Source organism: Dermacentor albipictus, chromosome 2, assembly GCF_038994185.2.
Source record: "Dermacentor albipictus isolate Rhodes 1998 colony chromosome 2, USDA_Dalb.pri_finalv2, whole genome shotgun sequence".
NCBI lineage: Eukaryota > Metazoa > Arthropoda > Arachnida > Ixodida > Ixodidae > Dermacentor > Dermacentor albipictus.
In genome coordinates, this window is record NC_091822.1 from 148,907,319 (window position 1) to 148,930,750 (window position 23,432).

General features: G+C 51.5%; 2 protein-coding genes across 2 annotated transcripts; both read right to left on the reverse strand.

Moving 5' to 3' along the window:
• Positions 1-17,018: 17,018 nt before the first annotated feature.
• On the reverse strand, positions 17,019-19,451 carry LOC135899900 (uncharacterized). The gene has a single exon (XM_065429292.2). The coding sequence runs from the start codon at positions 19,159-19,161 to the stop codon at positions 17,044-17,046; it is 2,118 nt and encodes a 705-aa protein (XP_065285364.1). The 5' UTR covers positions 19,162-19,451; the 3' UTR covers positions 17,019-17,043.
• Positions 19,452-20,564: 1,113 nt separating this feature from the next.
• On the reverse strand, positions 20,565-22,586 carry LOC135899879 (uncharacterized). The gene is made up of 2 exons (XM_070533327.1): positions 21,650-22,586; positions 20,565-21,067 (listed from the first exon to the last, which is right to left on the reverse strand). Exons 1-2 carry the CDS (start codon positions 22,584-22,586, stop codon positions 20,565-20,567), a joined length of 1,440 nt encoding a protein of 479 aa, XP_070389428.1.
• Between the last annotated feature and the right edge of the window lie 846 nt (positions 22,587-23,432).

A 23,432-nucleotide genomic window follows, 5' to 3' on the forward strand; every position in this document is an offset into this window, starting at 1 on the left:
AAAAAGGTAAGCGAGCGCGCTAAAAGAGAGGTGTATACGGCATGCAACAGCAGCGATCGCATTTTTCCCGCTGACGCTTCGACTGCTCAAACCACATGGGACGTGACTCTGGTGATTTATAAAACATCAGCAACTACACCACCACCGCTCCCGGTGTACGCACGCACGCACGCACGCACGCACACACACACACACACACACACGCACGCACACACACACACACACACACACACACACGCACACACACGCAACACACACACACAACACACACGCACAACACACACGCACAACACACGCACACACGCGCGCACACACACACACACACAGGCGCACGCGCCGTTTACTTCTCCCTGCAACTCGCCTTGAGAAGCTGTGGGAATTGCCAAATTTTCACATGCTATAGTTCACCCGTCTTCAGCACGAAGGAAGCAGTTTAATATAAAACACTCGCGCTCACGCCACTCAGATGCGCTCACACGCACGCACGAACGAACGAACAAAGAAACACATGCCCAACATGCACGCGCGCACGCCTGCACGCACACCGCACGCAGTAATAAACGTACGCACTCGTATATATACATATACAACGTATAGATGCACCACGTAAGCACATACAGGCACTGAGAAAGACGTGCGGGTATACTAAACCCACAGCCATACATTCATGAGCGACACACGAAGCATGCAGGCACGCGGGCGCAGGCGCATAAACGCGAGCAGCTCGACCCACCGGCTCGCTAACTGACTCGCACGCTGCGGGCGCTAGCTCCCAGTTCCCGCGCGGCACAGCTGTCGGCCAGGAGCTGCGATGCGGCTGCTACGGAAGTGGCGAGAAATTATTCTGCCACCTTCAGCTGGCAACGCTCCATTCGCACCTGATGCGAGCGGCGCGATACGCCGCTGCGACGCGAACTGCGTTTCCCGAAGCTTTCTGTCACTTTAATCCACTGGTATTACGGGTGCGCGCGTTTGCGCTCGGCACTTTCTTTTTGTTGGCTCTTCTTTTTTATTTCGATACGGCTCTTATTAAGGAGACTTCATTGAACGTTTAATTAACGTTTGTTTATTCTCTTGTTTCCGGTTCTCTTGAGTGTGCAATTGAGAGAGAAGCACAGCCAACAGCAAGAAAGCTGTGTACCAGTGAAAGTTATGCTTTTGCTGTGGGGAGAATCACGACGTCGTGAGAAGAAAAAGTCTCAGTTTTGCTTGAAAGTCAAACCATCGATTGCGATAACGAATGAGTATGCTGCTGCATGAAGTAAGGATAGTAGTTTTATCGGCTGCTGAAACTTGCAAACGTTTTGTTTTATTAACGCGACAGCGTTAAGGAGCTCGTGTCGCAGAAAAGCCGGTGTCGTCGGCGTCGGCGGCGTTGGCCATGAGCGATAAATCCCAGCAGGCACTTCATGAATAAAAAACAACTTGCAAGATGGGCTGGGTGGGAATCGAACCAGGGTCTCCGGAGTGTGAGATGGAGACGTTACCGCTTTGCCAGGAGTTTTTTTTTTCTTTATTGAAGCTGAGCCACGAGTTCGATGCTTCAAAGCGGTACAAAAGCGCCTCTAGTGAACGCGGTGTTGCCTTAGAAACGAGCTGTTTCTAAGGCTCAGGCGTGCGTCGCTTGCTCAGGCGCACATTTCGTTGTCGCGCCGAACGCTGCGTTGCTCGACGCTCACCGCGTCCGATGCGGGGCGCGTAGTCGCTGCGCCGTAGCCCATTGTCTTACACCCCTTGGCGGGTCGACGGGAACGCTGCCGCGTTCCACTCTTGAAGGCGAAGCTTAAGCGTCCTCCAATTTTTACTATCTAAATTAACGAGCACTGTGTGAGCGTGCATAGGCAGATATGAACATATCACACTCGATGAACGCGGGCACTCTCTGTGAAAACGCTGGCGTGAAGAACCGCGGCAGGAGCAGCGAACGAAGTTACCTTCTTGCTGTGTATCGCTTCAACGCAAACTGATTGGCGAAAATTCAGCACGCACAAAGGTATGAGGCGCCGTCGCACCTATGTACACTCAGACCCCCACGCTCATCGCTTTCAAGATAGGGCGCGCGACCATGCAATGCGCAGTTGCTGCCGGAGTTGTTGCGTACTCCAGGGTAGCGTTTCGTACTGCTGCCGAGTTGTACAGACGCCTGTTTATCGAAGCTCTACCAACGTTACTATTGGGTAGCGTGGCGTTGTCGGCGGGCTGCAGGCATCCGGTAGACCATGGCCACCAGGCAAGGACGAGACGATTTCTAGTGCGAAACTTGCACGGTTTATTCAAAGGTTGGTGAAAGGTGATGAGAAGAGAATGAAGTGTGATAAAAGTATACATTTTGGAGCCCCTTAAATAGGCTCTCTGAAATCGTGGGAGGGCTCTTGCTCCCGTCGACGTCACGTGGCAGGCACAGAGTCTGGTAGGCACAGAGTCTGGTTTGTGGATGGGCGTCCCGCCTCCGTAGATACGAAGCCTTCAGCAAGGAAGGAGCGTCCCGCCTCCGTATATACCAAGCCGCTGGTCCAGGAATGTAGACGCTTTTTTCTTTCTTCTAGGCGACGTTGGTTCAAGGAAAGGGCGTCTAGTTGCGAAAGGGCGACTGATCCATTCTCCCAGTTGACGTATTCGCGAGCGGGACCTCTGCAGGCGGCAGTCCGCGGTCCTGGCAATAGTAGACAGCTGAACCCTTCTCTTTCGCGCGTTGCTGGTTCGCGGAAGTTCTCCTGCAGAGCTTGACAGTTCGAGGAAAGGGTCCCTCTCAAGTCGCACACACACAAAAGGGGCCTGTAAGCACTGTGGGGCTTTCGCCAGACCGCCATACACTCGAGACAACCATGGCGAATTAGGAAGCCGCACTTCGCTTCGATGAGGCATGGTGGGCGAGAATCCTCTTTTTCACGGGGTGCTAGACGCCAACCGTAGCGGAGTACAACGCCACCCTATTCCTCCCCTCTCCTCGGGGCCTTTCGTGTGACGGAAGACGTCGTGTTTCCTTTCCCGCTTCCCTCCCTTGCGCGCGCGAGTTTCATCTGCGATCGTCATCTCCCCTCGGCGTTTTCACTGGTACCTACTCATACGCGCGGCGACGGTGCTACGCCCTCGGACTTTTAACGGAGCAAATAAGGCGACGCCGATGACAGAAACTGCGTCTGGAATGTCATAATTGCTATCCCAATAAAAGGAGACAGACAGACACCTCCTCAAGTTCCCTTCGTTCGAACGGATCAAGTCAGGAAACAGCGGTGTTCGCCTACATCGTTCTCTCGCGCAAGGAGAAGGGAAGTTACCAGGATTACTGACGTCTCAAGCTGCTGCGAAAGTAGCGTTTGGCTGCAGATTTCACACCATTTCTTCTTTTTTGAGTTAGAAATAGGGAGCCTATTAATTATATAATTAGACGTCATCACCGTCCGCTGGCGGTAGCCCCGCTGCTTATTGCAGTTAGCGTGCCGTCCTAGTTCATTATGCTAATGCGATGGCAATTATACGGACGATCCAAGCGAATTTTCGCCGTCGTGGCCTTGGGGCCCCGTATATTTATGCATATGTATGCTATACGTGTATCCATGCCTGATATGCGGCTTATACCGCTACACTATTCAATAAAAAAATTGCACATAACAGGTCCAATGTTCCTGACTAAATTATTCCTCAGAACATTCGAGAATGGCAGCCCACAAACAAATGTATTTAAACATTCACGGCGCGTGTCTTTTATCTTAAGTTTTCTCCATCCATTAAACATCGAACGTGCTAAATAATATCAGGCCTCAAAACTGATACTGACGTAATTTTGTTGGCGCACGTGGCTCTTTACGGGCAGCACAGTGGCCCCTGCGCTATTTCGTTACAGGCCCTACACGGCGCGGTAAAGCTTCTAAGGGCGCCAGAAATTTTGGCGCACCCGCCGTGGTTGCTCAGTGGCTATGGTGTTGGGCTGCTCAGCACGAGGTCGCGGGATCGAATCCCGGCCATGGCGGCCGCATATCGATGGGGGCGAAATGCAAAAACACCCGTGTACATCGATTTAGGTGCACGTTAAAGAACCCCAGGTGGTCTAAATTTCCGGAGTTCTCCACCACGGCGTGCCTCATAATCAGAAAGGGGTTTTGGCACGTAAAACACCATAATTTAATTTTAAATTTTGGCGCGTCCGCGTTAGGGTCGCGTACATGTTAGTCGGACCCACGTACAGTTTGGGGGGCTCTCGTATCTCACTGGAGTAGAGACCTCCACGGGTTCGAGCTTAGCTATCCACAAGGCCGCGTCAGCCGTCGCCTCCTGTACTCTGGCGCGCCGCTGCGCGAGCCCGATAAGGCGCCAAAAGTGGGCTTCTGAGCGCTGCGCACGCAAAATAATGCAGTATTGCCTTGAGTTAGCAAAAACCGCTTATTGTCTCGGGCTACACTCAACACTGCACACACGCCCGGACCCGGGCCAGCGCAGGAATCAAAGGGCCCCCGCACCAAGGGCGAAAATACTGACGGAGCCGCCACTAACATGTTGCTTCGCCAGGATGGCTCTCCGTGGCACGCCGCTAGGACAAGTCGCCGGGGCTATCCTGATTGTTCTCGCGATGACCAATGGGCCCACTCGCGAGAGCTCGGGAGACCACCGTCGGCTTGGACCTCCGATGAGTGTGGCACGGCGCAGTACGACCACGCTTGGCGAGCACCAGGCATCGGTCTTCGGCCTAGCGTCCGGAAAGGATCGGCACTAGGTACGCGCTCGCACTACGCGCACCGTAGGCGAACTCAAGTGCGAGAAACAAAGGGGCCGGAGGACGAGAGGAAACCGTGTACGTACTCAGTGCTGTCCCGGAGAGATATCTCCCATGCTAGCTTTGGGAAAAGTGGCAAGCCACAGCCGACAACCTTCGCAAGTGGAAAGGGCAGAGGCGTGGGGACGACAGAACGGTCGAATGCTCGCGCAAAGGCGCCGGGACATACCTCAATCCCCGCAAGTTAGAGCACTGTCCGAGTTCAAGTGCAAGGCTGCCCCTTGCCGTCGAAGTCAGTGCTTCGCCTTTCGGGCGAAATAGCCTTCCCGCCTCTCCTTTTTTTTTTTAATTTTAAGTACAGGAAATGGGAAGACAGGCCTTTTGGTGCGGGTTATCTATAGACAACTCGGGCAAAAACAATTAAGAATGCAAATAAAAAATATGGAAGTGGTGATTTAGCGTTTTTTCATGAGAAATGCGTGAGTGCTACGTCACACATACGAGGGTTGATTCAGAAATAAGGTTCCCATCATTGTTAAAAATAGACAAGATTGTTTATTCTGATAGAAATTTACATCATTGAAAAGCTGAAATATTGCTCTATTTTTCTACATAATCGCCATCTTCTTCTAAGCATTTTTGTAGACGCTGCTCTAATTTCTGTATCCCAATGTCGTAAAACACCGCCAATCCGTTGAGGAAGCGTTTCACCTCTTCTTTGACTTCATCGTCGCTCCGGAAGCGTTTGCCACTCAAATGTTCCTTTAACTTGGGGAACAAATGATAATCACTAGGCGCGACGTCTGGACTGTACGGGGAGCGGGACATAACAGTCCACCCAAAGTTTGTCAGAATTCCTGAGTTTGACGGGAGATGTGAGACCGGGCGTTGACGTGAAGCAGCGTTACACCGGCTGCTAGTCATCCTCGCCGGCGGTTCTGGATAGCTCGCCTGAGTTGTCTTAGTGTTGCACAATAACTGTCTGAGTTGATTGTTGTCCCACATTCCATGAAATTGATTAGCAGTATTCCCTTACAATCCCCCCCCCCCCCACAAAAGAAAAACACTGACCATAACTTTGCCAGCAGAAGGAGCTTGAGGGTGCAAAGCTGATGTTATACATGTATTACTTGATTTTTACCGAGATGAGCATTCTTTGTATATGTGCATATACATAACTGGCAGTATCGCAAATAAAAAAAAAACTTCTTTGCGACTGGTGACTCTGGGTGACGCCTCTGTTAGGATTTTTATTTCGTTTCGGAAGTGAAATCTAACACCCACGTTTCGTCTCCAGCAACAATGGAGTCCAGCAATCCTTCCTTATCTTCTTGACACTTTTGAAGAAACTGGCGGTCACAATCAACACGTTTCTCCTTGTGGTCTCATGTCAATAGCCGCAGTACCCACCGAGCACGACACTTGTGATAGCCCAATTTTTGAGTGAAAGCTCTTTCCACTGTAGCGTAAGAACTGCCAAGAATGTGAGCAACAAGTTCACGGACGGTGATCCTCCTGTTTTGAAGCACTTCGCGTTGGACCATCTCGATAACCGCCTCCGAAACTGACGGTCTTGCACTCCGTTCTTCATCGTGGACTTCCCTCTCACCGGCACTAAACTCCCCGCACCACTTTCAGACGTGTTGAACGGACATACACTTGTCGCCATTTCAACTGACGGTGAATATTCACAGGTGGAGTCCCTTTGGCCTGCAAAAAGCGAATTACGGAACGAATCTCGCACTTGGTGGTATCAACAATGGGAACCTCCATATCGGACGGCTTCCGAGCCAAGAATGAGCGGCGCAACGAAGCGCGGCCGGAGGGAAACGAGAGTGGGGGAACAGCCGCGCGCAGGCAGTGCTGCCGGATTTCGCCTCGCACCTTCCCGTGTGGCTGGAGCTCTTTGGGAACCTTATTGCTGGATCAACCATCGTATTCGAGGTCCACGATTCACGATTTAGACAGCGTACACCCCATTGCAAAGTGTTGTTCAGGAGCTCAAACCACACGCGACCTTGGCGCTTGGAGGTGCGTAGTACAACTGATGGTACGTGGTCCCGAGTTGACGCAAATATATACAGGTTGTCCCATGTAACTTGAGCCATACGTTAAACATATGCGAATGCCACGCGTCCGGACAGAAGCAAGGTGGTGTTGTTTGCCTTAGCGTGGATATACTTAGGTTAGTTCTTTCTGTCTTTTTTGCATTGCGCCTAACTATATAACTTGCAGCGCTATTGCAGCCCCTCGAAGCACCTTGCGTGTATTCGCGGGCTCCACTCGTGCCTGGAGAAACACCTTTATGCACCACGTATTGAGCAATACAAATTTGGATCGGGAGATTTTCATGTTGCTCTACAATTTTGTCACTGACACTTTTCATCTCATGCAATATTATAGAAGTTGAATAATTAAGAATAATTGCGTAATTTGAGAGAATGAAAACATTGTATGAGTGACTCCAAGTGACGGCGAACAATGTTACCTTGGTTCTGTCCAGCTACGTGAACTTTGCATATTTCCAGCGTTTGGCTCAAGTTACGTGAGCGTATATAGTGACGTGATTTTTCGATAAGCCACCAACGTATTTCAAAGGATGGGAATCGCAACTTTGCGGCAATCATTGGTCTACTTCTCCAACAGTTTCCGCCTGTAGGCGGAAATAAATAAAGTAAAGAAGTATGCGTGTCAATACTGCTACTAGGGGATCAGGACATGCTCCCTAAATGTTACGTTATCGTCACATGCAGTTTTAGCAACGGAGCCCCTAGGCTGACAGCACTGCTGACCTTTTGCGTCAAAACATTTAGCTGCAGGTACAGGGAGTTGTTACTTTAAAGGATATGAAGTGTTCCTAAAAATAATTTTCCATAAATATTTCCATTAATGTTGTTGGTTAAATAAATTAGATATGAAGACGAAATTTGGAGACTAGCCAGAGCAACCATGGGAGTTATTTATGATATGGAATGTTAGCAGTCTCCGCACGTATCTGGCTCCAATGGCAGTACGTTGAGGTTGCGTGCACCAAAGAAAAAAAGTGAAGAGTGGACACTCCCATACACCCCCAGTGGCCCAATCTGACCTAGCGCGCCTGGCGGTTGGTCAGAGCAACTGACCTGCAATTCCTGTTTCGGTTTCGCTGGCGCGAAATTTGGATTACACCCGCGTAACCGACGTTAGGCTGTAGCGGAAGCTTGTCATTTCAGACCACTTTTCGTCACCCAAATGGCAACGCTTTTATTTGTCGTTTTGGTTTAGCGATTCCCTATTTTGTCAAGTTCAATATTTGGTGTGAATTGAGGTCATGACGCAATTTTTATTTCGATTAATTTATGACACATCGAGATAGAGGTAATCATAATTCACTACGGCTTTATCCATCGCGCTTGTCTTCCGTGTTTTGGTGCAAGTGGTCATATGTATCAAAGAAACAGAGTTTCCGCAATGTCTTTATTCCAAGGCAAGATAGGCATCTTCTGTGTTCTGCCGTTGTTAAAGCACCACGACACACAGCAGTAGCTGCCGTAGCTTGGACCACCGAATGGCATGGCATCAGCACGGTCTGAAAATGTCAATAAGTTCACGCTTCGTTAATTGCCAAAAACATATGTACACGTCACAACTGAACCAGGAAACCGCTTTGAATGAATAGCGAACCGATGCACAATATAACACCACCGACACATTCTGACCCCTGACCCAAAAAACTCGGATTTACAAGGATAAATGTTAAGACCCCGTACAGGGGTGTTAAAAAGTTCCCAGGCCGCCATCCTATGTAATCCCATGGCATCGCGCCCTGTGAACTTTTGGACACCCCTGTACGTACTCAGTATAAGGGGTACATTGGTAGGCAAAATAGGAGTTCACATAAGCGTAGTAAAGATAAATTCGAAACGTCCAAATACGAGGCCTTTGTTCAAATGCGCGCCACGCCAGGCCTACGCGACAATACGTTGTGCAATGTATTCCGCCACGAAAAAATGGTAAGGAACCGAAAGTTACTAGAATGCGCAGTACTTCCCAACACGGCCGCCGCAATAAGTACATGCAGTAGTCATTGGGGACTTTTCCCCACCGTTACTTTTCTGTATAAACAAACCGCACGGACGTGTACACCACCGTCCGTCCGTGCGCCGTAGATACACACCTCGCTGCAGTACAAAACGCAATAAGCTACGCTCGCTGTTCATGTCACATGCCATTGTTTGCAAGCAACATTATTAAAATATTCAGGAGTCCTTACTCTAAATGGGAAAAGAGCAAGCAAAGCTTGGCTACAGCGTGCCTAACGTCCTGATTTTTTTTTTATTTAGGTAGCGCCCGTCCCCGGAACGCCGTTTTCGGTCTGAATCGGCATGGCGTCTTTTGTGTTCTTTCCAGCGTTGGTCAGCCTCTAGAACGGGCCAACGAAAGGATCGTCAACCGTCACGCGATCACGTAAACGCGGGTTAGGAATTCAATTTTCTCGAAACCGGAATTTTCCTGAAATGTGCAATTCCTGATATCGACCTTAAGCGTTGTCCAGCAGATCGTTTTTAGTCCGCCAACACGAACTATTTCAATGTAGCGGCGATACCGTGGTTATCGCAAACAGCGCTGGGCAATAACGGTTTACCCTCGCAAACCGAGACGCAGCGTCTCGATGGCGTCTGACAAGCTGCGAGTCGCAGTGCAGTGCACAGCCGTGAACCGGTCCAAGTTAAGGGCAGCTACGCGTCGTTTGATCATTTTCACGGAACGCAACCAACAAATTTATTCCGTTCTCGGCGGGGGTAGCAAGGAAGCACATGGTACAGCCCTCTCGCTACGCGTTTCTTGAGGTGGCATGCTTTTCGCATTGTTCGCGTCTAGCCGCCTCAGATAGAGCCGCAAACTGTCTTTTTTTTTAGCGAACCTGGTCGCCCTCACAAGTCAGTTACTTCAAGCTTCACTTGAAAACATGACTCACCTGTCTCACACACGAAAACACCGCCGCAGCCGACGTTCACAAAACCTTCCCGCTGGCACGCTGCTGGTACACGAATCGTTGATTTTTTCCTCGATGGACGAATGGTGATTGGTGTTGATGGCAGCACGAATGAAGAACAAAAAGCACGGAAGGTGCCTTGTATAAGTGTTGTTTTTATGTATAAGAAACACGCCAAATTTGGGCGTATAATTATTTTTTTGTAAAACGATTGAGCAGAATTCATTACAACATTTTTTTCTTTTTTTGCGCCTGCGTCCTCTGGCGTTCGGTGAGAGCACTAGTTCGTTACGTAGCCGTGACGCAGTTCCTGAGGCCAGATTTCTCGGAGTGTCCGCTCTTAGTCTTCCTTGCACTCCGTGTTCAATCTGTCGAAATAAGCCACCCTTTCCGTATGTGATATGCAAGACGCATTCTCCGCGGACTCCGTGGTCATCCAGCCGCTTCGGTGCTCCCCCGCAGGCGGCGTTCCTGAACGCCACCAGCTTTCACTGCCACAGCCGGTGACTGTTGCGGCGCCGTTTCCTTGAAGCTCTACCGGCGTTACCATTGGGTAGCGTGGCGTTGTCGGCAGGCTGCAGGCGTCCGGTAGACCAAGGCGACCAGGAAAGGACGGGACAATTTCTAGTCCAAAACTTCCCCTGCTTATTCAATGGTTGGTGAAGGAAAAGAAGAAGAGAATCAATGAAGTGAAAAAGTACTTGTGGGGCCCCTTAAATAGGCCCACTAAAATCGTAGGCGGGATCTTGTTCACGTCAACGTCACGTGACAGGCACTAAGTCTGGTTGTGGATGGGTGGCTGGTCCCTGCTCCCTGGTGAGCTTGCACGGGCTTGCCTCCTCTGGTGGTAACCCGCGGGTCCTGTTTGGTTCGCGGAAAGCACTCTCCCCTACAGTTGGACAGTTTGTGGAAAGGGTTCTCCCCTTGGACGCATATACAAAGGGAACTGTCATCACTGAGGGCGCCTGCCAGACTGGCAGCCACTCGAGACAGCCATAGCAAATTAGGAATCCATCCTCCGTTTCGGTTGAGCAGGATCTTTCGAGCATCCTTTTTTGCCCGGGGTGTTACACGTCGACCGTAACAGCATCCCCGGCGGGGGAGGGAGATCCAGACAAGCAGGGGCCAGCAGCAACTGGGCGAGGGATCGGCCTTTCAGTAGCAGAATTTCCCTCAAGAGTGCCGAACCCTTGGTTCGTGGCTGGTAGATTCCTGAGGGTCATTCACCAGTGCTCGTGGCGCCCTTGTGCCTTTTCTCCCTGGTCCGGTCCGGTGAAACGGCATTTGCAAACTGGTCTAGCAACTTTTCTTCTCCTGTTTGGGCAAGCAATCACTCCAGAGCAGTGTCGGACCCACAACCACAAAGTAAGCGAGCACAAGGCCACCCACCCTCAAGACACACCAGGCTTAGAAAAAAAAGAAAGAAAACCCGCTACTGCTTTCCCATCCTTTCCGCGCGTAGTCGCCACCTAAACACTAAAAAGTCATTTCTTAAAAGCGTTAAGACGTGGCTACTAAAATCAGCTAACTATCAAGTACAACTTTGCGATAAAACAACGTATGAAAAAAATACAAACGTAAAAATGCAACGAAACTCAGAGTGAGCATGAGGATTGCGCTACTCTAGGGGCAACGACTCAGACCGTCGGCATCGCCGTTAAGTTTACCCTTCCTGTAGCGATTATCAAAGGTGTACTGTTGAAGAGCCAAGCTCCAGCACAAAAGATGGCCAGTTTTTCGTAGACATGGACTGCGGCCATGTCAGGGCACAGCGGTATGTCTCTATGGCGAACCTTGAACCAGCGATATAGGAAGCTAGTTTCTGCACCGCCCATACTACGCAGGCGCATTCCTTTTCTGATGCACTGTATGCTTCCTCACGAACTGAATGCACGAGTCCTTGGGCGTCCCCTGCGGTGCCAGCATGCCAGCATGGTCAGGACTTTATTATTGCTTATGCCCGTCACCTTCTTTCATCTCCTGAGCGAAGCTATTCCATCAAAGAGAGGGTGCGTCTCGCTCTTGTTTGGGCCATCTCCAAATTTCGCCCTTACCTCTACGACCGACCCTTCACCGTCATTACCGATCACCATCCTCTCTGCTGGCTGTCCTGTCTGAATTATCCCACTGGTCGCCTTAGTCGTTGGGCACTGCGACTTCAAGAATGTTCATATACCGGCGTTTACAAATGTGGCCGCTTGCAGCAGGATGCCAACTGCCTCTCCAGATACCCACTAGATCCACCGGACACTGCCGTGAGCGACTCAGGCCCTTGTGTTCTTTCTATCTCTCAACTCTTCAACATTGCTGCCGAACAACGCCTTGACGTGTCTCTTCGCCAGATCACTGAAAATTGTTACTCCCACGCTCTCGATCCTTCTCTCCGCCTTTTTGTGCTCCGAGATGACACGTTATATCGTCGTATTCCCTAACGGTCCTGACCACTTGCTTGTCACCCCGACTCAGCTCCGTTCCACTGTCCTGGAGCAGCTGCACGACCCACCAACAGCGTGCCATCTTGGCGTGTCACGCACATACGACCGCACATGCCGCCCTTTCTGTTCGCCTGGGATGTCCTGCTCAGTGCGCCGTTACCTGGGCTCGTGCGTCCTTTGGCAGCGCCGGAAAAGGTCGACACTGCTGCCTGCAAGCCATCTTCACCCTCTGGACATTCCGTACGAGCAATTTCACAGCGTCGGTCTCGATTTACTTAGTCCGTTCCCTTTATCCGCCTCTGGAAACAAGTGGGTCGCCTTTGCGACACATTATGCGATGCTGTTTGCCATTACTCGTGAACTTCCTATTGTGTGTCACTAAAGTTGCAGACTTCTTGCTGCATAACGTCACACTCAAGCACGGAGCTCCTCGGCAACTGCTAATTGTCCAGGGCAGACAGTTCCTGTCGAAGGTGATCGATGTAATTCTCAAATCATGTGCGATGCAACATAAATCGACTACGGCCTGCCATCCGCAGACGAATGGCTTGACAGAACGCCTGAAACACTTACCGGCATGTTGACCATGTACGCGTCTGACAACCACCACGATTGGAACGCTACATTACTCTTTGTGATATTCGCGCACAAATCTTTCAGGCATGAGACCACTGGTTATTCGTCCACCCACTGAATATGCCGGTGCCGACCATGCACATCAAGTTGCTCGCAATCGATTTTCTGAGCCTCAAATCCACCAGCAGTCTTTCTACAACAGCCACCACAGGACCACCCACTCTGTCCCTGGATCGCTCGTGCTCCAGTGGTCCCCAACACGACGTGTCGGACTATCAGGAAAACTGCTTTTCCAGTACACCAGTCGACATCGCGTGTGCCGCCTGGTGACTGATGTCGCTTATGAAATTGCTCCACTGCTGCCTTCGTCATCATCTGCTCATCCCCGCACAGCCATTGTCCACGTTGTCCGTCTCAAGTCCCATCATGCGCCGGGCACCCCTTAATACCTTGTGTGCTAGTTCTTTCTTGTAGCTTTGTTCGCCTGCACCGAGTCGGTGTTTTCACCGCCGAAGATCATTGTCCTGAGCCAATTGTCCTGTGGATGTAGAACAAGAGGCTGAATTGTACAGCGGACAAGAGGAGGACGAAGTGAGATCTATCGTTCACCATATTTGTTCTGGCTGCTCCATTTTTAGTCTCCTTGTACATAATGTAAGTAAATCTCACTTCCTGCAGATCTCCCCGTAACAATATATATATATATATATATATATATATATATATATATATATATATATACACGATCCCATCCCTTCTTTACCTCTACCACGTCCCCGGCATACCAACTTCACACATCACACTTTTCCCCACTAGGGCACTCTTAATGCGAACGCATTAAATTCTGTCGTTTCACCCAAAGTTCTGAATATTGAAATCGACAGGTACGTTTACTGTTACGCTCGAGCTACTCGCACGGTGCTCTAACAGTACGCGGTGGTACTGTTAGAGCACCGTTCAGGTACGCGGTCCCTGAAGGAGCAGATAGAGCTTCTATACGAAGCGTCTCACAACGCTACCGCGATGAGAACGGCGCGCAGACGCTTCAAATCTTCGTGTAGTTGCTGCAGCAAGAAAGTTATAGAGGAACTTAAGTCTCCTTATGTGCACTGAACGCGAAAGCAGTATGACTCTTCCGCGCAATACTTTTCACTTGGTCATGTGCTCCAATTGAGCACGGTCAATTTTGAGTGTGGGACACAAAAATTTTGGGGATGGACCAAGTGAAAGGAGTTGGCCAGGTTGGTTTTGAACGTGGGTGAATTCGACTTTCGAATCAGTCAATGTCTTTTTGGTGTGGCCCGCGAAGTCCGTCTGACGCCGTGGCTTTTCACCGTGGGATTTCACAGCACGAGGCACACCAGGTCCAGCGCCGGGAACGTGACTTCATTACTTGGTCACGTGGGTTTTGGTACTATCGCGCGTTAACTCCGAACGCTCGCCGGAGTTAACGCGGGACATATAATGCTTTCACATCAAATCAACAAGCACTAGACACGAATAGTTGTTCACTGCAGTCAGTCGCATTGGTTTACAAGACGCACGTGCTCCTTCATTGGTTTTGGTAAAAATTGCGTTTTGGGAGCCTTTACCTTGGACATGTTCCTATGGGTGGGCAGCGCAACCCGGACGAAGGACGAGAGGAAGTACACAACACGAGCGCAGTACTACCTCTCGTCCTTCATCCGGGTTGCGCTGCCCATCCATAGGAACATTTTCAATCACCAACTCGCCCAGCTTGCCGTCTTAATTCAGTTTACCTTGGAGTCGCTCCCAAACCGGTTCGGCTCATACCCCGTTGGGATTACCGTTACGTCTAAGAACGGCAATGGGCATTCTCTGGATGCTTCCCACGAGGCGGCCACTTGACCAGTGTCCGCCTATAGACGACAACGGAGTCCCGGCGCCGGCTGTAGACGGGTCAACAACGAAGCTCCCTTCGAGGTGACAGCAGCCACCGCATACTGTGGAAACGGCAATTAACAACCGCGAAGGCCAAGCCAGCCCTCTAATTGACGCAAAGCGCCAACGTCGAGGACTTCCGTGAGAACAGGCACCGAATTCAGATTCCGAAGTGCCGCGTGATTGCCACGTATGCGAAGGTGATCGCACAAAATCGGAGGCGGAGTCTATAGCGGAATGGAGTGACGTCATGGGTGGGATTTTGCCAACAGTTCGGCCGTTGATCAAGACGCAGTCGTTATGTTCTCTCGTATAGTTACTCAGGGAAAATGACTGTTTTAAAAGCGAACACCTTTGGTCCAGTGCGTGTGCTGACGTGTGTGCTCAGGCACGAAGTCAGCTCAGACATTTAGCTCCCGTATCTAACTAAATCTAGTTGTGTATATACGTACAAAAACCTGCTTCGCGTCTCCTTGAGCTTCCCAGCCTCACCTCCTCACCGACAAGCAACTCCAAGTAATAGAAACGGACGACGTCGTGGTTCCGCTTAAGCCAACTTAATATATGGGCTTAACTGCTCGTATAGCGCCGGCAAGCTACCATGTTTCAAACGCTCAGGCGGCGTAAGGAAGCGATCCTCCAAATTAGACCAATTCACTAACCCGGAACTGGATCACAACATTACATTTGCTACGAATATACTGCTTATCATATCAACCAGAGAATCAACTTTCGCAGCCAAGGCAATATTATAATAACAGAAACGACCTTCCAGCAGAATATTTTCTCACTCTTTTGGTGTTTAACGATTATTACGAAGACAGAATAAATATTCAGCACAATCTCCATGAGGGATTGGAAATACAATGGTGGTTATGCTGGTAGTCATTTTGGACGTCGTCATTCTTGCATTAGAGTTGAACCATACAAGTGTGATTGATATCCAGGGGACGTATTCTGAAACGTTCCGCTTCGGCCATGCTATCGCCTCGGCGATAGTATCGCCGTCAGGGAAGTGCTGATTGGCTTGTCGAGCGCCACGTCATCCATTTTGCTAAAACAGCCAATCAGCGCGCGCCGTTGGAGAAGGCGTGGCCAAAGTGATAGTATCGCTGAAAGTGATCGTTTCGGAATACGGCCCCTGTTGAAAAGAATTTGCGAAGAGCCGACCCTGGTTCCTCACTTGCTATTCTGGAATTGGTTTAGCACGCTTTATAACGTAGTTACTTATTGCACTATGTTACACTACGTGCTACGAGTGTCACTCCCCTCACGCACTGTGCCTTAACCGTACGCAGGAGCCAACCGGTACTCGAGCGCAACTTCTTCAACGACCAAATCCCGCGATGCGTCGGCGATCAGAGGCGCAGCGTCTCAACGACAGCGTCTCACAGTACTAGCTGTCATGACGGAAGGATGCGATGATGTGTTCGCGACTAGTTCCCAAATAAAGATAAGCAGAACTTTTTGTTGGGCTAGTTGGAGCATATTACTGAAGTACTATAGCGCCAAACAGACGACACAAGAAGAAGAGACGCTCGTCCGTGTCTCTTCTTCTTGTGTCGTCTGTTTGGCGCTATAGTACTTCAGTAAAGATCAGCGCTACGCTAGCACAAAAACTATGGCCTTGTACTGCTCCGCACGAGGTCACTTCTTCGGTCTCGGCCGCATGATTAGAGGGGGGGGGGAAGGGGAGGGGGAGTGACGAAGTGCGAAACCGCTCGCATACTTAGACTAAGGCGTGCGTAAAAGAACCCAACGTGGTCAACGTTAATCCGGTGTCCCCCATTACGGCTAACCTCCTGGTCAGATCGTGGTTTGCGCCCGTAAAACGCCAGAATTTAATTATTTCTTTAAAGCATATTATTTTTTTGACATTAGTTTCATTCTTGTTTTCCACTGCGCATTAACCCCCCTCGTGCAATATTGCAAATGAGAAACTCGAGCAAGAACAATGAAGGAGGCACACATGCACGCACGCACTCAATTGTTTAATGAAAACTTCACTCAGCTAAACATTCAGGACGACGGGCTCCAAACCTCTCATTTACTTTAGCCACCTAAAACCAACAATCAAAAGGTAACCACCTAAGATCAAGAATCAAAAGGTAAATTAGCGCAACATCGGTAAATACGAACATAAAGCGCCAATTACTGCTTATGCACAGGTTACCACTCTGGACACTCGAATGAAAGCAATAGCGTCACCATGATTTAAAATGCTCTAATGATAAGATTTTAATTTAGTTTTAAAAACGCGGTCTTCATTTTTTCTCTGTTTTTGTTTTTGCATACGGCGCTCTTTTCCAAAAGAAAACCTGCAAAAGTTACTGGAATCACGTCGCTATAAGTTATTCATCGGGACAGGCGGACATCATCTGCAAGAAAAATCAAATCAATTCCACCACTAAAGTAGTAGTATAAGACTTTTATTCAGCCAAAAATTACAGGCCGAGCATATCGACCGCCTGGGCGGCCAGTCGACGCTGTTCTTCTTCACCTTCAGCGCCAAGCCAGTCGAGCCAGGTGGTGATGGAAAGCGAAGGGGGAGGGTAGGAACTTGATTGCTGAGCAGTCGGACAGTAGAATAGGCAATGGGATAGGTCTGCATAAGTAGACGGGCAGTTGGGACAGGAGGGGTCGGAGCGATAGCGATAGAGAAAGAGGCGGGAAGGGGTAACCAGTGCATTCATTTGGATGTGCCGCAGAAGGCGAGCCTCCGGCACAGTGAGTGATGGATGAGGGGGAGGGTAGAGGCGCTTGTCGAGACGGAGCTGGAGGTAAACTTCCTTGATAGTGCGGCGCAGGGAGAGTCCCCCAGAATCCTGCGAGGGCCCCGACCAGGGGATCGACGGTGCCCGGTTAAAAACATCACGGGCGAGCTGATGGGCCAGCTCATTGCCGTCAATCCCCGAATGCCCAGGGACCCAGCGGAGGAAAACGGTGGAAGGTTGCAGTGCGGAGACCGCTCGTTCGACCTCTTGTTGGAGTGAATGGGGTAGGGTGCGGTTCTGTATGTGGCGAATGGCGGCTTGGGAGTCGGTGTATATCGTGTACTCTGGGAGCGAGGGCAGGGAGGGAAATGATTGTAGGGCATGTACAATGGCAAGGACCTCGAGAGAGAGTGCATCCGGAGGGTGTAGGTACGGCCCACTCGTGTGAGTTTCAGGTGCTGGGAGGTGGGGATGGTAGATAGCGTAGCCACAGGAACCTCGAGGGGCTATGAAAGAGGCATCCGTGTAGGCTACTCCCTGGGTAGTAAAGAGGGGGGAATGATGCTGCGCGGCCGCGTGACGACGGCCGGCATGCAGGACAGGGGACATATTAGACGGGAGGGGGAGAATGCGAAGATTGGGCGCCGGGGTGGATTTTGGAGAGGTAAAGGAGGAAACGGGAATGGGAGAGATACCCGCCTGGGCCAGTAACCACTGACCCTGACGGGTAAGAGAAAGCCGGGCAAGCTGGGAGTCACGGTGGAGAGAGAGAAGAGAACGAAGAGGATGGAAGAGGCCTGTGGCAAAGAGCTTAGCAGTGGAGGTGGTGATAGGGAGGTTGAGAGCTGCCTTGTAGAGGCCAACAAGGGCGGTCTCGAGGGTGTTAAGCTGAGTGTGGGTGAAGGAAACGTAAGGCACAAAGTACAGGAACTTGTTGAGGGCTAGCGCATGGGCAACTCGGCACGCATGAGCCTCGTGGAGGCCCGAGCGCCGAGTGACCACGCGCCGCAGGAGGTGAGTTACCGAGTGACAAGTCCTGACCGCGTGGTGTAGGGCTTGCACATTCTTGGCTGCATGTAACGGGAAGCCAAGAACTTTGCATTGGGGGACAACAGGAATGGGAGAGCCGGAAAGATGTAGGGAGATTAGGGCGTTGTGGGAGCGCTGGTATGAGGAGTAGTTAAGAAGGAGAAGCTCGGATTTCTCCGGAGCAGGTGACAAGCCAGCAGTGGGGAGAAAGGAGTTGATGAGATCGAGGCCACGTTGCAGGGTGTCCTGTACGTGACCGGGAGAACCAGACGAACACCAGAGGGTGATGTCGTCGGCATAAAAGATGTGGTGGAGGTCAGGAATCTGGGCTAGTTGGGAGGCGAGAGGGGTCATAGCAAGATTAAAAAGGATAGGAGAGAGAACAGCACCTTGAGGAGTGCCACGGGTGAGCGGGTGGGGATCGGACAGATGTGTGTCCACTCGGAAACGAGCCACTCGGTTAGAGAGAAAGGAGCGGAGATAAGAGTACATGCGGTGTCCGCAGTCTAGGGAGGAGATCTGAGACAGGATATGGTCGTGGCACACACCATCGAAGGCCTTGCGGACATCAACAGTCACAAGAGCGTGGATCTGGCTGGGATTGGGTGAGAGAAAGGTGTGCTGGAGGATCAGGAACATGTCCTGTGCACAGACGCGCCGTCGAAAGCCGATAAGAGAGTGGGGGAAGAAATCTTTCGCTTCAATAAGATCAGAGAGGCGAGTCAAAGCCATTCGCTCAAGGGTCTTGCCAACACACGACGTCAAGGAGATAGGGCGAAGGTTAGAAAGGGAGGGAGGTTTGCCCGGCTTCGGAATCATAGAAATAAGAGAGGATGTCCAAGCGCTCGGCAAGCAGCCGCTGTCCCAGGCATTGTTGAAAGTCTGAAGGAGGAATTCCTTGGAGTGGTCGGGGAGGTTGCGGAGTGTAGTGTATGTGATGATATCCTCACCGGGAGCCGAGCGAGAAGCATTAGCAGCCAGGGCAGCTTCGAGCTCCCGGAGAGTGAAAGGGCGGTCGAGGTCTGGGTTAGGATCGCCAGAGTAGGCTGGGTAGGAAGGTGTGAGAGGGGGTGGGAGATACAAAGAAGTGAGCTTGTCAAAGACCTCGGAGGGAGTCCCCTGAGGGAGGGCTTTTGCTAGAGTGGGAGCAAGTGCAGGCTTCGTACCTAAGAAAGATTTAAAAAGGGACCACGTGGATCGCGAGTGTAATGCAGAATCGAGGCCGTCACAAAGCGCACTCCAACGAGAATGCTCGAGGGACGTGCCGTGGGCGATTATCTCGGCCCGCAGAGCAGCAATCCGAGAGGAAAGTTGGGCATTCTTGGGTTGGGAGCGCAAAGAACGTTGGAGACGTTTCATCCGACGCCATAAACGGAGAAAGTGAGGATCCGGGTCTGGGACAGGATGCCGTGAGCGAACGCGACGGCTACTGGTCGAAAGCGCAGCGGAGATGCGCGACGTCCAGTCATCGTAAGATTCAAAGGAGGCGGAAAGGAGATTAGTGCGAAATGCGTGCCAGTCAGTGTGAGTGGTTGAGTGCGATCGAGGGATGTGGGAAAGTGAAGCGGTAATATGAATGAGAAAATGGTCGCTGAGGAGCGTTTCAGCTGTGACCTGCCAGTGAAAGGAAAGGGAGCCCCGAGAGAAAGAGAGGTCGGGTGTCGTGTAGCGCTGTGAGACAGTGCCCGCTCGAGTAGGGGAGCCAGGGGTATTAAGAAGGGTGAGGTGGCGTTCCTGGGCAAGACAGTGGAGAAGGCGGCCGGGCTTGAGGGTCTGGGGGTAGCCCCAGAGCGTGTGAGGGGCGTTAAAATCGCCCCCAAGGAGGAGATGGGTGGTGGCGGGAATAGAATGAAGGAACTTGCCCAAGGCAGTGAACAAAGAGGATGTGGCAGGGGGATTATAGAAAGACATAAAGGCGAGTGAGATGCGCGATGAAGGTCGGTAATACACAACACCAACTAAATATTTACGGAGGCTGGAGGGGATATCAAGTGGCTCGACGAGGACGTCGCTGCGTACATAAATGGACGCAAGCGGCGTGCCCGTCGTGGCATGGTAGGCGCGGTAACCTGGCACGGTGCGGGCCGTCCGAGTCTCCTGGATAAGGAGAAAATGGGGCATGGAAGGGCGGGTGAGGAGATACTGGTGGAGGGGGGTCTTATTGTGGCGAAGGTTTCGACAGTTCCACTGCACAATCTCGAGGTCCTCTCCAGGCGCCATGTTTACGATAGATTAGAGGTAGAAGAGTTTGCGGGGACACGTTCCTTCTTTTTGGCCGGGGGCAGTGACTCCTGGAGGGAGCCCAGCATAGAAGCGAATGATTCCAATTGCTTGGATTGGGTTTGGAGGGTGGTGAGGATCTGGACAATCGAAGTTTCGAGCTGAAGCAAGCGAGTGTGGTGTGCAGTGGCGGTGGTTTCTACCAGGTCAGCCAATGGGGCGACCTGGGCGTTAGGGGACGGGGTGATGAGCGTGGCAAGGTGCTCATTTAGCTTGGTAAGCTGGGATGTAAGAGAGGAGGTTGTTGTCTTTAGGGTTTGTGTCAATGCGTGGATTTGCTGTTGTAAATCTTGGGAGATGCGCTGTTGTTCGCGCTGGTGACGCTCAAGCATTGTGAGCCGGAGATCGAAGGAGCGGTTCTCGTCAGTCAGGGATGGCGAGGGTATAGTAGGGGAAGAAAGGGATGCTTGCACCGAGGGCCCTTTGACTATAGCGGCGTAGGAGCCTGGAGGTGATGGAGCCTGACTTGACGGAGATGCATGATTAGCGAAGGAGGCGGAAGAAGGGGTGGGCTTCGTGGCCCTGCGCAAAGCTGTGCGACGGAGAAACGCGGCTCTGGCACACTCGCGTTGTTTAGCGAGGAGGAAGGGGCAGGTGGGGTCGAGAGAGGGATGTGTGTTTACTTGGCAATGAATGCACCATGGTTGGACACACGCGTGAGCGGTAGCATCTGCGGGTAGGGGTGCAGCACAGCGGCGGCACTTGGCCGGAACGTCGTGCTGAGGGCATTGGTGAGCACGGTGTCCCAGAGCAAGACAACGGGTGCATGTGGGGGGCTTAGGCTTATGAGGGCGGCATCGGAAAGCGACGCGTTTAAAATATACGAAGTGGGGCATGACGGTGCCAGCGAAGGTTATGAGCACTGATTCTGTGCTGCCCATCATACGAGCAGCGAGAATATCAGTCGTGTATGATTCAAGGCCATGCATGAGCTGAGTAGGAGTAAAGTGACAACCAACGTTATGAATGACGCCGAGGCAGGAAATGGGAGGATTGGGGGCATATGTTTTGATGGTGATTGGCTTACCGTGGAGCTGAAGATGCGTGAGAGAAAGTAGGAGTTGGGCGGTGAGAGGGGAGTGTGTTTTCAGAAATACAAGGCTCTGAGCTGGCTTGGCCTGAAGTGTGATCTCTGCGCTGGTTTTGGAGGAGAGATGTGCGGCGGAGACGATGGCGGCAAGCAAGTCGTAAAGAGGCAGCTTGGGAGTGAGGGTACCGGGCGGAAGCTGTATCCCAACTGAGATGAGCTCGGTGCGAGGGCGGGCGGCGGAGGCAGGTTTGCGGCTGGTACTGACGGTGCTCCAGCCGCTTTCTAATGATGGCGTATTATGGTCGTTGTCTGGGGACGACGTGAAATCCATCTCCGCCGACGAGTCGTCAGCCGGATACACAGTGGTAAAGGAGGTAGGATCGACAGAAACACATCTCGAAACATTGGGAATGACGTTGGTGGGCGTAGAGTTTGCACTGTCCAGCACGGCAGAAGTGGTGGATCCGGTGGGAGCGGCTGCAACAAGCGCGTTCAGCTGCGATTCTGATGTCTGATTGCAGCACTTTACAACAGGCGCCAATGTGGCCGGAATAGACGCCGCGGCATCCGTGGCGGCGACGGTGAACGCTGCAGGCTGCGACACGTTTAGTGGTCCGAGACTCTTGGCGTCGCTGGCAGCGTGGAACTTGGTCGTAGGAGACATTGAGGCGACGAACGCCGACTGCGACGCGGCGGTCGAGTCAGAGCTCTCAGCGTTGCTCACAGCGTTGAACGTGGCCGGAATATGCACGGTGGCGTGTGCGGAGTGCAGGAACGCAGCCGGTTGAGGCAGGGCTGCCGGCTTAGAATTAGGCACGTCGCTGGTAACATTCAGCGTTGACAGAGTAGGCTCAGTGGCACCCGCGGCGGTAGAAGAGGAGGCCAGCGGGGCATTGGTGGCTGTCGGCTGGCGGGTCTTCGTGAGACGCTGCATGTCAGAGGTGCAGGCGCGGCGAGTTAGGGTTAGCGCGGCGCCGCGCCGCTTCGTAGATTTGGAGGGGCCTGGAGGGCCAGCCTGGCGTCGGACCGGTAGTCGTATGGTGTCCACTTGTGGCGGAAGTCTTCGTGAAAAGATGAAGAGTAGACCCAGGGGCGGGCAAGGCCCTGGACCGGGCCAAGGACGGGTGAAAACGGAGACTTTTTAAAAGGTGAATTCTTGGTTTGGGGCAAAGCAGCACCACCTCCCACCACTAAACAAGCTAACTACGTTAATTAAGTTTTGTTGTAAACATCACGGCACATGTCCAAATTGGAAAATTGAGTGGAATCGTCGTAAAAGTCTCGTTCCGTCTTTGTACATTTCAAAATGGCCGTGTTAACCGAAATTACTCGCATCGAATTACTCGTTCAATTTACCGGATTGCGCACACAGTACTGCCCAGGAATGCTCGCAATGGGGCCCCCTGTGACGTAAAGTGGCGGCGTAAAAGAAAGCGTGGAACAGGCTCGCTTAGTCCCTACACTCTAAACACAGTTGCACCCTTTGGGGTGTATGTTTGCCACACAACAATAATCGCCATCTGTCTTGCCCGCATTTCCTTTCTTTAACGCTGCGAGCCCGGTGCCTCCCACTAACAAACGGCATGCCCGTTATTAGCATGACAAAGCATTCTCGACAGGAAAGTAACGAGCGCAGCGTTTTCAAGAAAGGAAATTCGGGCAAGACAGATGACGATTATTGTTGTGTGGCAAATATACACCCCAAAGGGTGCAAACTTTTCTTAGAGTGTACACTGCTAAAGTGACTATGAATCCAATCGGCAGTTGCGCACATGGCCAA